At 45.2% G+C, this 15,698-nt stretch overlaps 1 protein-coding gene across 5 annotated transcripts in view; it reads left to right on the forward strand.

Moving 5' to 3' along the window:
- The window catches only part of AFF2 (ALF transcription elongation factor 2), a gene marked incomplete at its 3' end in the record, with an annotated part of 487,225 nt that overhangs the window by 332,768 nt on the left and 138,759 nt on the right, over positions 1 to 15,698 (forward strand). For 3 of the 5 annotated variants that reach the window (XM_082865220.1, XM_082865218.1, XM_082865219.1), the window contains exons 5-6: positions 6,323 to 6,359; positions 6,644 to 6,677. In XM_082865220.1, the coding sequence (XP_082721346.1) occupies positions 6,323 to 6,359; positions 6,644 to 6,677 (71 nt within the window). Of the gene's footprint in view, positions 1 to 1,166; positions 1,254 to 6,322; positions 6,360 to 6,643; positions 6,678 to 15,698 lie in introns of all 5 variants that reach the window. The other 2 variants (XM_082865217.1, XM_082865216.1) reach the window with 1 other exon arrangement.

A 15,698-nucleotide genomic window follows, 5' to 3' on the forward strand; every position in this document is an offset into this window, starting at 1 on the left:
ACTCTTTCTGAACTGGATAATTATAGAAGGGGAAAAAAACATGTTTTAGTGCTACCTGAGAGTTATTAATATTACCTTTGAAATGACTAATTATGTTACCCATAAAGACTGGGGAAAAGTATTATGTAACTGGCTCATTAAGAAGGCCTTTCATAAACTTTGATCCCCTCCACCCCACCCTCCAAGCTCTCCTTCGTTTCCATCATTACATTGATTTTTAGGTTTAATGTTTATATACCAAAATGTTTGATGAATCCAGCACAGGCTGGGATGTTGAGCATGTGATTTAATTATCCTCACTCTTCAGGTAAAGCACATTGGCCACGAGCCCTGAGACTCAAGCAAGATTTGAACAGCACCTCTTTTCAAAAGGAGCGTTTGAAAGAACTGAGAAGGTGCCCCCGCTGGTAGCAGAGAGTGGGCACCAGAGGGGCTTTTCCAACGTTAAGACTTGAACTCACAAACACACTGTGTCAATAGCGCAGCTGCAATCTTGTCACTAACTGTTAGGCTACATCAAGAGAAATGACTATCAGAGCATCCAGAACGAGGGTGGTGATGGTGCCGCCCTCCCCTGAGCTGGCAGGTCACACCAGAAACAGGATACCACGAGTTACAGGAGCCCCAGGCAATGCGGAGTCCCTCCTGGGAGCACCTGAGATAGTTGACAGAATGCAGAGCTCAAGCATTAGAAGAAAAGTAGAAGGTTCTTGATCAATGAATGAACAAGCCACCAATGTGTCCGCCTGGTGAAAAGACAGCACCAGGGGCTATGGCTGCTGTCTCCCAACAGCTTCTCAGGCAAAAGAAGAGGTGATGAGTTCTGTGCGGCTTCAAAGTACAATCCAGAGGTAGAAACTCCCGGGAGACAGGCTTTTAGCTCCCAGCCAGGAAGAATAGTGTGATCAGGCTGTCTCAACACGGGACAGGTAGTGAGCTCACCGTCACTGGCAATGTGCAATTGGATGTGGGGTGGCCCTTTGTCTCGCAGATAGGCTTCAAGCACCAGTGCGGAGCAGGGGAATGGACCGAATGTTCCCCTGAAAAAAAGTAGGCCAATTAAGTCAGTAAGTATTTAGAAAGGGCCTCTACCATGTTTAGTGCCAAGAAGGTGTTTCATTTTTCAAAGTGCTCGCAAATAAAGTTGCTTTGTTTTTCCTCATCAGGAGATGACCCATCCCTGGCCTACTCCTCTCACTGCCATGCATACTTCTGGAAACTCTGAGCAGAGCACATTTTCCATCCCAGGACAGGTCAGTTATCTATCTTCCTTGCTCCATTTTCCTTGATCTGATGTCAGTTATACCAGTCTTCCCGTTGGATTCTTAAAAATAGAAATGGCCTTGGTGTTCTAAGCTCCACAAAATGTAGACTCTCTCGTGTCCTTCGGGATGTTAACACAAATAGGATTTTATTGAAAGAGCATCTTTGAGAGAATGTCCACCAGACGCTGGCATGCGAATCCTAATGCCTAGAGCACCACCACTGGCCGAGCTACTGTGCCCAGAGCTCGTGGATTGGAGAGAGGAGTGAACTCATCTCTTAAGAAAGACCCAGTAGATGGTGGAACAGCATCCAAGATTGTTTTTAATTTAAAAACCCTGTACTCTTCAGTCTAATGGATCAGTTTTCACTTTTGTGTATCACTTGTAGTCCTCGTTCACAAGCAGGCAGACCTTCACACACCATATTGACAGAACTTTTTCTCCTACAGTTCTAGTCAAATGTTTCATATAATTTTTTTCCTCACTTGCTCTCAGTAAGAATTTTTTCTCACCATCAGCTTTTAAAATGCCTGAGTAAACATGGATTTTCTAATAACACACTTTAAAAGAAAAAAAATAATGTCTTCCTTCTTCTCTTCCTCCTTCCATCCAATTAACCATCCATGCGCCCATTCATCCACCCATCCATTCATCCACCCATCCATGCACCCGTCCATCCACCCGTCCATCCACCCATCCATCCACCCATCCAACCACCCGTCCAACCACCCGTCCATCCACCCGTCCATCCACCCGTCCATCCACCCGTCCATCCACCCGTCCATCCACCCGTCCAACCACCCGTCCATCCACCCGTCCATCCACCCGTCCATCCACCCGTCCATCCACCCGTCCATCCACCCGTCCATCCACCCGTTCATCCACCCGTCCACCCATTCACCCGTTCATCCACCCATCCACCCATTCATCCACCCATCCATCCACCAGTTCATACACCCATCCATCCACCCATTCATCCACCCATCCATCCACCCATTCATCCACCCATCCATCCATTCATCCACCCATCCATTCATCCATCCACCCATCCATTCATCCACCCATCCATCCATTCATCCACCCATCCATCCACCCATTCATCCACCCATCCATTCATCCATCCACCCATTTGTCCACCCATCCGTCCATTCATCCACCCATCCATCCATCCATCTACCCATCCATCCACCCATTCATCCACCCATCCACCCATCCACCCATTCATCCATCCATCCATTCATCCACCCATCCATCCACCCATTCATCCACCCATCCATCCACCCATTCATCCAACCATCCATCCATTCATCCACCCATCCATCCATTCATCCACCCGTCCATCCATCCATCCACCCATCCATCCACCCAACCATCCACCCATTCATCCACCCATCCATTCATCCATCCACCCATTTGTCCACCCATCCGTCCATTCATCCACCCATCCATCCACCCATTCATCCACCCATCCATCCACCCAATCATCCACCCATTCATCCACCCATCCATCCACCCATCCACCCATCCATCCACCCATCCATCCACCCATCCATCCACCTATCCATCCATCCATCCACCCGTCCATCCACCCATTCATCCACCCATCCATCTATTCATCCACCCATCCATCCATCCATCCACCCACCCATCCATCCATCCATCTATCCACCCATTCGTCCATTTATTCAAAAACTACTTACTGAGGACATATGATAGTCTTAAAATTAGGGATGAAGAAAAACACAAAACGACAGAACAATGTAGCACATGTCTTCATAGAGAATAAAAGGCCCAAGAAGGATCTAACACTCCCTGGGGGCATTGACGAAGTGCTCAGAGGTGGCAGCATCTGGAGGCTGCTTACAACTTTGACAGGTGGAGAAGGGCCCCAAAGAAGAGCACTCCATGCAGAACAGGGTGGCAAAGGCACCCAAAGGGATATGATGGGATGTAGACTATTACGGTCTCGAGTGACTGCATCCTGGTTTGTGTGATGGGGAGCAGAGAGACACAAACCCCAAGCAAATAAGTGCATCTGTGGGAAAGGCCTTGAATGCCAGCCAAGGAGTTTGGACTTTATTTGTAAGAGAAACCCAATCACATCCTTTAGTTTTCAGAGTCATCGTTTTGAGAGTAACACTGGCCTACACTGTGTTTAATTGTCCCCTCCCACCTTTGAAAGGGGTCGGAACCATGAGCCGCCACCCTCTCTGTCCCTGCCCTGGGCTGTGTCATGCCTTCCTGGAGCCCCGCTCTCCCCGTCAGACATCCCTGGGCTTGGTATCCTTCTCCCTGGCATCTCAGCCAGGGGATCAATTCATCTCTTTCGGGCACTGAATCCAGCACTTGTACAGCGATTGCAGTGTTTTTAGCTGTGTTCTCCAATTTTGGAGATAATTCGTGCAAGTCGCAATTTGGACATTTGCAAGTGTTTACAGTAGACCTGGTTGTTGAAATGGGCTTTTGTAGTAAGTGCACAATTTGGAATCAGGCCTGATTTGCATTTTCTGCCAATTATCTGTGCTACCATCAGCCACGTGATAAAGGTAGAAGCAAGTGGGATAAAATGGTGAAACCAGGAGGGCCACCCACCCACTCTTTTGTTTCGCTTGATTCCTGCCAAAATGTTGGCTTGAAAGAAAAGTACATTTTAAATAACAATAATATTAACAGTGCATATAATGCTTCCATGTGCCTCGCCAGGTTCTAAGCACTTAATATATAGTAAATAATCGAATCCTCACTACCACTCCAAGGGGTCGGTAATTTGACTATCCCTAATTTCCAGAGGAGGAAACTAAGATGCAGAGTCAAGTAATATGCTCAGACTCACTCAGCTAATAAACGAGTGAACCAGTCTTCAGATCCAGGTGTTCTGGTGATGTTTTGTCACACCGATTTGCAGATGCTCCAGTTCAAATTCCATCTTCCAAAACGTGGGTGTCTCCAGCAAACACATGTACCTGGGGCGCTGGCCCTTTCCTCAGTGCTTGCACCAGGACTAGGTGACACCACCCTCTCAGAAAGCATCCGTTTCTTCCATTCACGACAGAGCTTGCATGGCGGAAAGGGCCAGCACCCCAGGTATACAAGCCCAAACTTGCCCTATACAACTGTAATGAAATCTCTTTAAAAAAAAAAAAAAACAAGTAGAAATATTGGTATGTCATTAAGGACCTGCAAATGGTTAACTCCTCATTTATTTGGCACTCGAGGAAATGAGTGATCTGGATAATTGAAATTCTTGGATAACCAAAGGTTATCCTTCCGTAGGAATCACGTAATAGGAATCATTTTGAAATGTAATTAATATTTTCCTGACTTCCTATAAGAATTGTCCTGAACATGCTTTAGCCTTTCTTGGTCACTCAGACATTATTGTGGGCATCAGTTACTGTAGAGTGCTGTAATATTATACTATGCTGTAATTGTGTCCTCGGGAGCTATTGAGATAGCTAGGAATGCTTGCCTCTATATTGAATGGCATAGACTCTTGTGATTTTTAAGTTCTGACTTTGCTGTGTCATTTTCTTTGGCCCCCTGTGCTGTCGGTTTTCACGTCTCAATTTTCCTAGTGGCTGTGCCTCTAGAAGTGTTTCCCCTTTCTCACCATCTATGATTTGCTAACGGGTGGGAATCAAATGGCCAAGCTTGTTAGGGTCTAATGTCCAAAGTCAGTTGTCTAGCAGCGAGGGGAAGAAGGCTTTGGGCAGCAAACTACGTGGGCTCGGTGACAGCCCTTTAGTTGAGAGGCCTTTTCTATCTCTTGTGGGGTTTATGGTCGTCTTCTGGAGTAGTAATCGTGCCAGAAGAGAAGTCTCTTGGGCAACAGAATCATGCTAGATCGATTGGGAAGGTCACTTTTGATTCAAACACAGCATCACTGTTCTTGCATATTTCTCTTAAAAGTAAATTATGCTGTGATGTTATTTTTATTCCATAGGGTGGCAAGATTAGCCTTAAAGAGTAGATTGCTTGCAGCACATTGATATAACTTTCTTCTTTTTAGAATGTTTTTGTTGAAGTGTAGTTGATTTACAATGTTGTGTTAGTTTCAGGTGTATAGCAAAGTGATTCAGTTATACATACGTGTTTGTGTGTGTATGTGTGTGTGTGTATGTGTGTGTGTGTGTGTATATATATATATATATATATATATATATATATATATATATATATATATATATATATATATATATATATATGTTCTTGATATAATGAATTCTTGTATTTGCTTGAATTCATTGTCTCCAGTTTTGGAACACTTGCTTTGCCTTTGAAATTCTCTCCTCCATCTGCGAGGAGCTGTGCATGCCCTGTACGTCAAGGCAGAGCTTCTGCCTACAAGTTGTGTCAGGATCCACACAGGTGTCCACGCTCCCAGAGAGCCTGATGTGTGCAAATCCGGATTTCTCAAAACACTGAATGAATTGTGTTGAGGGTGACTTTCCAATAAAATTTAAATCCCTTTAGATAATTCGTTCCACTTGCATAGTTCAAATTGCTTGCTGTACTTCACCAAGTTTGTGATGAAGTTTTAAGAACATGTCTCTTGTGAAAATAAGATACGTCTATTGCATATGTGTCACCGTCAAGGTAGAAAATTGGAGTTGTTTCTATAAAATAGAACAACTGAGCAAATCTATTAATTACAGTGTTATTTACACTTCTACAAAAATCACAATCACTTGTTTGTTTGAACTGAGTCCCCTTTACTTCCACAGAGGTGTCATTGCCTAGCTGAGTGACAAATTGTACACTTGAATCTCACACATATGGGTCATTTGTTCCCATGTCGCACACATTTCCAGATAGATACCAGTCTTATGTGTAATTCTGATAAAACGGCAGTTATGGCCGTGTTGTAGCTGGTTTGGCTGGCAAACGTTTATCCTTCAAATAGAGCTGCAGACAGTAGCCTAATTAATGGAATTCTTAACAGTGGTTTCCTATTGGCCAACATTAGTCAAGTTATATCTTCAGCGATAACAAATAGACCTTTTGCTTCTCTTGTATCATCTAACTAACGTTTGTATTGTATGTGTTCTTCCTTATAGGAATCCCAGCATCTGACCCCAGGATTCGCCTTACAAAGTAGGTGTTTTGAAAAAATCCTTCTTGATCCAAGCATCTCCTCTCCTCCCTCACTTTCTTCTCCTTCCTACCTCATATCATGAAAACATGGAATAACAACAATAATAAAAAGTCACACTGTGACGCATCCAATTGGTTTCTTTTTTCTCCCATCTGTTATTCATGGCAGGATTCTGTGAAAGAGTGTAACTGGAAGGGCTGCATGTTCAAGACCACTTTCATTCAGAATGATCATTTGACAGTAGAAAACATGGATGGTAAATGTCTGTGCGTTTGCTTTTCAGAGTGGAGCGACCCGACCAGCAGAGCTTCTACAAAGTGAGTACCGTTCTAGTCGTAAGTACTCAGGTTTCTGAAACGCGCTTCTTCGGGGGCATTTCGCAAGGAAGAGGTGCTTCAGTGCCGAGCGAATCTTGTTGTCTCTCCTGCTCCTTGAAAACAGGAACCTTGCCTCATGATAACATGGGGTGTGGTTAGAGGGGAGAATGAGATTTCCCACGATAGGCAAGTAACAGTCAAAATGAACGAATCATCACTAGGCTCTCTAATGGTGTAGAGCTACAGGCTGGGTCGATACCTGGGACACCAAAACAACTGTGACTCTGGAGTAGTTGTTGGAGCGTTGTGTAACTTCAGCCGCAGCCATCGTTATATGTAATATTCAGCCACCGCCGATTAGGATGGAGAAAGGACCCGCCTGAGCAGCCATGCTCGGACGTGAGAGGTTGGGTGGATTTGCTCTGGCCGGTCAGCCCGGGACCTTGCTGTTTGCAGGTCATCTGGAGACTGTATATTAAAGGTAAGGGCAGCCAGGAAGAGGTGGAATAAGTGATGACGTGACGCTAGGTTGAAGTTCAGAAGCCCAATTTCCTCAGATTAACCGTTGTAGATTTTGTAATAGCCATTTGTCCAAGAGAGTATCAAGGGAGTAGTTCTCTCACAACTTCTTTCATTCTTAATAATAGAAAATGGAAGCTGACTTTTCTGTGTGAGTGATAGTCACATACTTGAAATTTCTCAAAATGAAATAACTTATGACATTCAAGTGGCCTAATGGCACACTTGAAGTGAATTGCTCACCTTTTGGTATTTCCACATTCTTGGTTCTGTTTAGTGGCAAAGCCCCCGAAGCCCTGACCCCATCACCAGACCTCTTATTTGGTTTTCTGGCCCGATCTGTGCCTTCTAATTCACGGTTCCATTTCAACAGCCGAGAATCCTCCATTTAAAGAATCGAGGGGAAAAAAAGAGACAAGAGGAAAATAAAACGGTAACCTTGATTTAAGGACCAAATGATATGGAAACGTGGAAATCAAAATCATCTTTGATATTGTTCATTTCAGCTTTTCCAGGAATCATTTTGAATTGCCCTCCCCCTTGCTATCCTAGTAAACAATAGACCTTATTCTCCTTACCTCCACTCCTGACTTACCACTCTTACTACAAAGCCAGTAAACTTCACACACACACACACACACACACACACACACACACACACACACACACACACAGTTGAGCATTCAGGAAATCAGTGCAGGTTTCCAAATATGAAAACACATACAAATATTTTTCCATTGTAAAATGATCCCATTCCTAAAACAAGAGTACATAGACCATAAAATGCAATATTTCAATAGTTTGTAACTAACGGAAATAAACTTGTCAATTGTGGTTTATAGCTAGAGGCTGCATTTCCAGAGAACAGCACTTCATAGCACAGGGTATACAGTGCGTTCAGTAGGGCTGACGTTCTCTATAGGAGGCACCCATAAAACTGGAAGACACTGAGTCTGTTTTATGAGTGAACTGCTCTCTTTTTAGCTGCCTGACCCGAAGGCCAGGCATTGTTCATCAGACTTCGGCTGGAATAAATTCCCTTCTTGGGTAGGGTATAGGTTTAACACAGGGCAGGTCAGAGTTATAATAATTATTTTTACTTTTAGCTTCCAAATTATTATCAGCTTAGCCATTCCAGTCATTCTCGCGTATTTCACTACGGTGTGCTTTTTAAGTCAGCTTCTAGGATTTTCCGTCTGGCGGGGCAATCCTCTAGGCAACTAAGAGCATCCTGAGTGTGGACAGACTGCTGGTGGCTGGAGCTTGGTGGGAAGCAGCCCCAGGTCAGCCCTGCTGCAGCAGAGACGCCCTCCCAACGCTTGTGAATGTCCTGGGCAAGCTCCTAACCCTCACTGCAGTAGAGAGAGACGGGAGTCTTGTAGATCAGAGTCCCTTAATTGCTGGGCCACTTTACTTGTTTGCCTCATCTTGGCCTCGTTTCCCTGGATAACAAAATGCAGCTCTTCCATGAGGGCCTGGATTGTTTATAAGGACTGCACGCCCAGGCACCAGGTCTGAAAAACACTGGTGCAGGAGTCCCTGAGTGCAAGCTGGGAAGCGGCCAGGCTCTGTGCTCCTGGCTCGGCAGGATCACCGACCTTTGCAGAACGGGAGCTTTTCTCGCTCAGCATATGCTCCATTGACACGCAGTGCTTTGTATGGGGTGTCCCTCTAAATGGTGACATCCCACCTGCTCCAGCTGACTGCCCAGGAGGCCAGAGCGTGGGACTGCAGGAATTTCAAGATCTGGGCTTGAGCCTCTGCTCCAGGACAGTGATGGTATTGGGGGAAAGCACTGACCTAGGATTCAGAGGGTGTGAGTTTAAATCATGGGGGAATTTATTTTTATTTCAGAGTATAGAGTTAGAGTCGCTTGAGGGAAATGAAGCAAAGCAATGAGCCGATTGCATACGCATACAGGTATATATGCAAACACTTGTCACAATTCAAATGTAAACAGCTATACTCTTTAGTAATTAAACTCAAGGTCAAAGTGCATTTGACTTTAACCCTTAATAACTTCTGGAGGAAAGAAGACCTGACACGTGTTGTTTCCCTCAGCCTGCATGAGTCTGAGTTGTATTATAGTCTCGGAACAGGCCTCACCCAGGTCTTCGAAATCCAATGGAGTTTCAAGCCTCCTTCAAAAAAGGTCTCTCTCCCCAGAAAGAGAGTGGGGCATGGGCTGTCGAAGGTCAGATTGTATTTCTCCTGCTGTGCAGTTGTGTATTTGTACAGTAATATCACGTTTGTTCTGCCTCTGAAGCACCCATTTATTTCAATTGGAAGATTCAGGGATTGAATGGACACCCCAGACATTGGGTTACCGTCTAGTTTCTTCATGAAGCCATTAAGGAACAATGGAGGAGAGAACAGAAACTAAATCCAAAGAACTTGGATTTTCCTCATTGGGTCGGATGGCTTCATCTAGCTGGTTATGACATCTTGTCAATTACTTGTCAATACAGTGGCTTTACCACAATACATGAGTCTGTTGGTCTTTTATGAGCCGTCCTGAATAGGGACAGGTCAGATGCTTCCTGAGGAGCATTTCCAGACAGCAACCATGAGCTCAAAGGTTTCTGTCGAGTCAGTTCTTGACTTTAGCTAGTTTTGTGAGGACAGTTGAGAAAGTGGCAGTTCCTTTGTCATCCTCGGCTGTTGGCATTTAGACTCTGTCTGGCTGGAAATCATCCAGACCCCCTTTTAATCAAGTAGCTTCTGTGTTTTAGGGCGTGCTGTTGAAAATTCCTGGATAATGTCCATAAAAGCTCAACATAAAGGCAGATGCAGCCATAGGCTGTTCTTTCCTTGCCACAATACCAGTTCCTCCACTTACGGTATTAGGTACGGGTCTGAAAACATCGCAGCCATGGACCCAGAGAGCTGACAAAAGGCCTGACCAAGACAGTCTCGTTGTGGCCAGTTTGCCTGTGGGTGACAGGTGGGCATGCCACATGGACAAATGCTTGAATGTAGCACTAGTTAGGAGGAAAGGACATTATACTCTCACAGGAATGGCGGACACCTGCGGCAATAAGCATTGTGCTGTTGGGTCGTGCGCAAGGCTAGGTGCCAGGTCCCATGCCAGGTGCTCTTATATACACCACCCCGTTATACTTAGCAGCCACCCTGGAGGGGCTCCAAATTATTCCCATTTTACAGATGAGAAAAGCAAAGCTAGAATATTGTCCCTCCTTACGAAGTATACACAGTCCAGTGGGAGGACAAATTGACTGTTTATCTCGAATGGACGTGTTGGCTCTGAGTACACAGAAGGGCCGAGTCAGTTACACTGCTCTTCATGGGAAAGCTTGAATGCACAAAGCCCTCTCTTTTCCCACCGGGCTGTCCCTTCTCACGGTATCTGATGGGGTCGGGGCACAACCTTCAAACAGACTTGAAGAACTGAAGTTGATGGGAAGCAGTCCCACGAGAAATTATACCTCTCTGTTTTAGATGATTCAAAACCTGGTCAAAATTGCTTGATTTAACTGAAAGATCATTATCTCTAAACTTGTATTGATGTGGTATGAAGATTTCATTACCACAGGGAATAGAGAGTATGAGAATGTTTTCTGGTTTGCTATGACCAGTAACAAGCGTTACACCATTTCTTAGATGAATTTTGAAACAAATTTTTTTACCAGAAAACCCCAAGAAACGAAAAACACATTCATGAAAATCCTGACCATCTTTCTACCAAAATTTTCATCATTGAAAACGTTTGCTTTGAGAATCTGATTTGAGAAGGAACTCCCACCTCCAGCAATTTCACCTACTCTTTCCTAAGTAGATGTCTGGTCTGCTACACGCTTTCCGTAGCAAAGTAACTGCGTAACGAGGCAGGGGGAAAAAATGACTGTTATTTTCGTAATCAGATTAACTCTTAATCAGAATACATGATTTGGTACTTGGAACTTAGAAATACTACTAATCAGTTTGAGGCTTACAAAAGCCAAACTAAACTCTTCCAATAAACTGGGAATCTTGGTGACTGTCACTGGTTGCAGCCATTCCGGCTTTCAAACCGAGACGTATGCCAACTCTTGCTTTTAACCTGTCTTGTATGCCCTGCGTCGTAGAGCTTGCCAACTTTTCCTAAGGACTTAATATATTTTTGGAAGTTCTCCACTGCATCAGGGACAGCCACCTGGGAGCAGAGAAAACAAAATTTGGCAGCCTGTTCAAGCTGTGAATTAAAGGTAATTCACAGTTTGAAATGAATCAGCATGAGGTCCTTAAGAAGAGTAATCAGACATCCAAGAGGATTTTATTTTGAGGACTGTATATTGGCTAATGTGACAACAAGCAATATTGGCATTTGGAATGTTCGCGTCAAGAAGCACTGAAGCTGCTGGTGCTTGACGGGCACCAAGACTGAAAACCGGGCCTCCTTTGACGGGAGCTTTGCATTTCCACTTTCATTACAGAAGCTGCAAACATAGCGTTTGTGCTCAGGGAGCATAAATCTTGAAAGATCAGGTTCGATTTTTGCGTCTTTGTTCGTGGTCCCAAGATTTGTATGTTTCAGCTGGATTATGAGACACGTCTGTAATTAGAAGCAAACATCCCTCTCTCTTTCTCTCAGGGAAAAGTCAAGGATCTCCTCTTTTCTACCCGATTTGCATCCATCTTTATATTCATTCATTCACGATTTCATTCCTTTCAGCAAAAATGGGTTGAGCCCCTACTGTGTATAAGGCTCTGAGCGAGGCAGGGTGGTACCTCAGGGTGGAACCCTGCACATCCTACCCTCAGGGAACTCACAGGTTACTGAGGATTAGACTTGCACGGGTAACGCCAATACCTCAACTAGCTCATAACTGCGGAGTGCCTGCGGCGTGCCAGGTGCTTTCTTTCTTTACAGGCCCAAAGGAGTCAGCCCTGTTATATTCTACGGCAGCAGAAACCAAAACTCAGAGATACTGAGTGAGTCACCCAAAGGGCCACAGTAACAAAGCCACAACCGGACAGACTCCAGAGCGCAGGCTGTCAACCCACGTTAAAGCCATCCCATGGGCCGTCTGGAGAGGGCCCTCCCAATTTGAATTCAGTTGTCATCTTGCCCTGGTAGCAGACCAAAGTAGACTGACCCCAGGGGAGGCCAAAACGGTCCCTTGATCAGGGAAAGGATTGGATCTGGACATTGTCATTGAGTCAGGCCTCTCACACACAGCACACGCTGATGGGTGCTGATACGTACTCTAGAGGCAGGCACCGGTCCAGCCTCAGCTCAGGGCCTGCAGCCAGATGGTGTCACCATGCCTGTAAGATGCTTCCTTTGGTGAGGTGCAAAGATCCAAGCCCGTAAGGGACTTTACCACCACTCAAAGTCCCCTTGAGGGTGATTTCGGTGGCCTGTGATGGGAACAACATCTGTCTCCAGAAATCTCCATTTAGCCATATTAAAGTAAAAAGAAGAGAACTGGTATTTGGGTCTGTTTTTATGACAGGTTTGTCCATTACTTTTCATGCTTACCAATGTGGAAATTGCTTTATATTATTGGAACGTTGCTTTATTTTATTGATATATTCTCATGGCAGAATCATTTTTAAAAATTATTCCCAACGTTATCAACCAGTGGCCTTATTTCTAAGTTCTCCTCGAGATTTTGAACAGTAAATGGTACTGAAGCAAATAATGCTGGTGGAAGTTGCTGAAGTTCATAAGCAAGAGACCAAAGTAAAAATAATTCCAGCTGTGTAATTGAACATAATGTCTTGATCACACATACACATGCATGCGCATCCTCTGTCTCCCAGAATATCAGACCCCCCTCTAATGCATCTGATCTAATGAGATGCACACTCTTTTTTCACTTACTGGATTCTAAAATGCTATGACCAGGGCTACTTTTCATGTGCCCAGCAATTGATAATCTTATAGCACTTTCACACAATGTATTAGCTTCATGTGAGGGCCGCAGCAACCCTGTTAGATAGCCAGGTGCAAAGAAGCCAGGCTTGGGCGGCGGGGGGGGGGGGGGGGGGGGGGGAGATATTTACCAAAGTCCCCCAGCTAGGGAGTGGCGGAGCTGGGCCTGGAAGCGAGGACTCTGCACTTCCATCAGGACGTGCTGCCTTGTCCCCATGTCCCCTAGATGGCTGCGGGGTCAGAACTCATCAATCAGAGCCCTGACAAGTCTTCCAGGCCCAGATGAAGAAAATATAGCAGCAGTGCAGAAAGCCTCATGGATCATTCCTAGAAATTAAAAAGAAACACCGCCCCCCCCCCAAAAAAACACCCCACCCAACTGAGCCTGGAGTAGATGAGAAGGAATGTTCACCACGCTTCTGAGCTATTCATTCTGTTTTCCATCCTATCAATCAAGCATTTCACAAACAGCCAGATACTTTGCCCCAGTTACGTTATTGGGAACGTTCTGTTTAAATGGTCTGCTCTTGATAACACCTTCTCAGAGCTGCTAAAAGCCCTTCCGTTTCGCTGATGAGTGGGGAGCAGCGTTGGTAGAACACGGCAGATGCTTGCACGATTACAGTAGTAAAGTCAGTCGAAAAATTTGACAAATGCCTTTCTTTGTGCTTCATCTGTCCACTGTAATATGAGGACCAGAAAAGGAAAAGGTCTCAAAGCTATTTGATTGACATCTTCAAATATGCTGCCTACACTGGGATGGAGCAGGGTGGGGTTGGAGTATGCCGTCTAAAACCCAAAGGAACAAAATTGTTTTTCTTTGCTACCCTGTGAGGTCTTGGCATCCAAGTACAACCCGTAACACACTGCTTGGTCCTTGGCAAAGTTTCCAGGGTGCCTGAGAGAGCGTTGAGGGGGAAGAGGGCTTAGAAGGTCATGATTTACAGAGAAACCAACTTACGGTTCTGCCTCCACCATTGCCTAATTTCAGGAGTGACCTCATTGCTGCATAAGTTGCCCACTTTTTAAAAATCCCGGATAGATAGCTCAATATTATCACTGTGTGGGATATTTCTAGATTTTCAAGAGAAAAATCCAAAAAAGTACCTATTGCTTATAGTATCTAGAAATTGTCTAGTATATCTAGAAATTGAGAGGGTCATTCTGTATTTCTCCAAAATCATTTTCATACATCATGTAGTACAGACAGAAGGGAAGCAAACTAACTGAATGTGAACTGTGTGTCTGGGTCCTTACAGTCACCCCTTACAGGGGCCGTCTGTGGGCCAGGCACAGGGGCAGACATTTCACAAGCATTAGCTGTTTCATCCTCATAGCATCTCTGAGGCAGGATGTCCTCACCATCACCAGTCCCAGGATTGTCCTCTCAAAGGCTCAGAGAGGGCACCTGGCAAATCCCCCAAACACCCATGGCTGGACAGCCAATGCCGTTGATGACGCAGGAACCGGGCCTGCCTGGAGTTCTCTGCGCTGCGCCACTGCTCTGCTCACCTGCCGTCCTCACAACCCCTCTGTAAGATGAAACTGACCTTATGGAGAAGGAAATTGCATCTCAGAGCCTTTCAGTGAGTGGCTCAGGACTACACAGCCAGTTATGGAAGGAGACGGACTTTCACTCTAGGATTCTTGGATGACAAAACTTGAACTTTTCTTTCTGATACCTTATCTGCCGCACCCCTATAAAATTTCAATTGAACAATTATGAATTAAGTACAGAGACAGATAATACTCTTCTGGTTCGATGACATTTTCCATTTCCACACACAGCATTGTCTTCATTACATTCAGGCTTGACTCAATTCTGGGAGCCAGGAGAGGGGAGGGACCTCAGCTGCCAGGTGGCTCAAATCCCAGCTCCCTCACTTCCTGCTGTGTGACTTGATGCAGTCACCTGGCGTTTTCTGAGCCTTTGTTTCAACAGATACAACGTGGAGGAGCGCTATTGCTCAGACTCTGTCGCGAAATGCGCTGCCGTCGGATGGGCTCCTGAATGGGCTTTGACGTCCATCATTCGCATTGTTCTCTCCCCGTGTTAGCAGTGAGGAAAGTCGTGCTCAGATGGCTTAAGCGCGGGCCCCAGGCTCACACAACTCACTGCTGCAAGGCTCAGTCCCACTTCTCGACTCCTAGTTAAGTGCTCTTTTTGCTAGTATCTGCCATGACTTCTCACAAGTGTTGTGTCGATGTGGTTTGAATCAAAGGATCAACTCCCAACGCCGAGATCAGTGGACTGAAAGCCGGCCACTAAGGAGGCCACTTCTCTCCTGCTTAGGTTAGATGTCCCCAGCATGCTTCTGGACGTTCCACCGTGTTGAGAAGAGTGAGTCCATTCTCCTACCCACCTACCCACCCACAAGGGATCATTATTTGATTCAGTGATAGTTTGAGCATTTGCAGAAGAATTTGAACAGTGAAAAAAAATCAAATATGTTTTACAATCTCACTGTCTTAGAGAATGGAATTTGGGGGTTAGGTCCACCCTTTATCTTCATGCTTTTGGCGGGGGGGGGGGGAGCTGTCTCTCTTATTCTGAGGTTGAAGAGGACCTGAAGCCAGTGACCTGTCTTGACCTTTACAACGGGATTAAAATTCCAGGTTGCTAC

This window comes from Leucopleurus acutus (assembly GCF_964270905.1).
Source record: "Leucopleurus acutus genome assembly, chromosome: X".
Classification (NCBI taxonomy): Eukaryota; Metazoa; Chordata; class Mammalia; order Artiodactyla; family Delphinidae; genus Leucopleurus; species Leucopleurus acutus.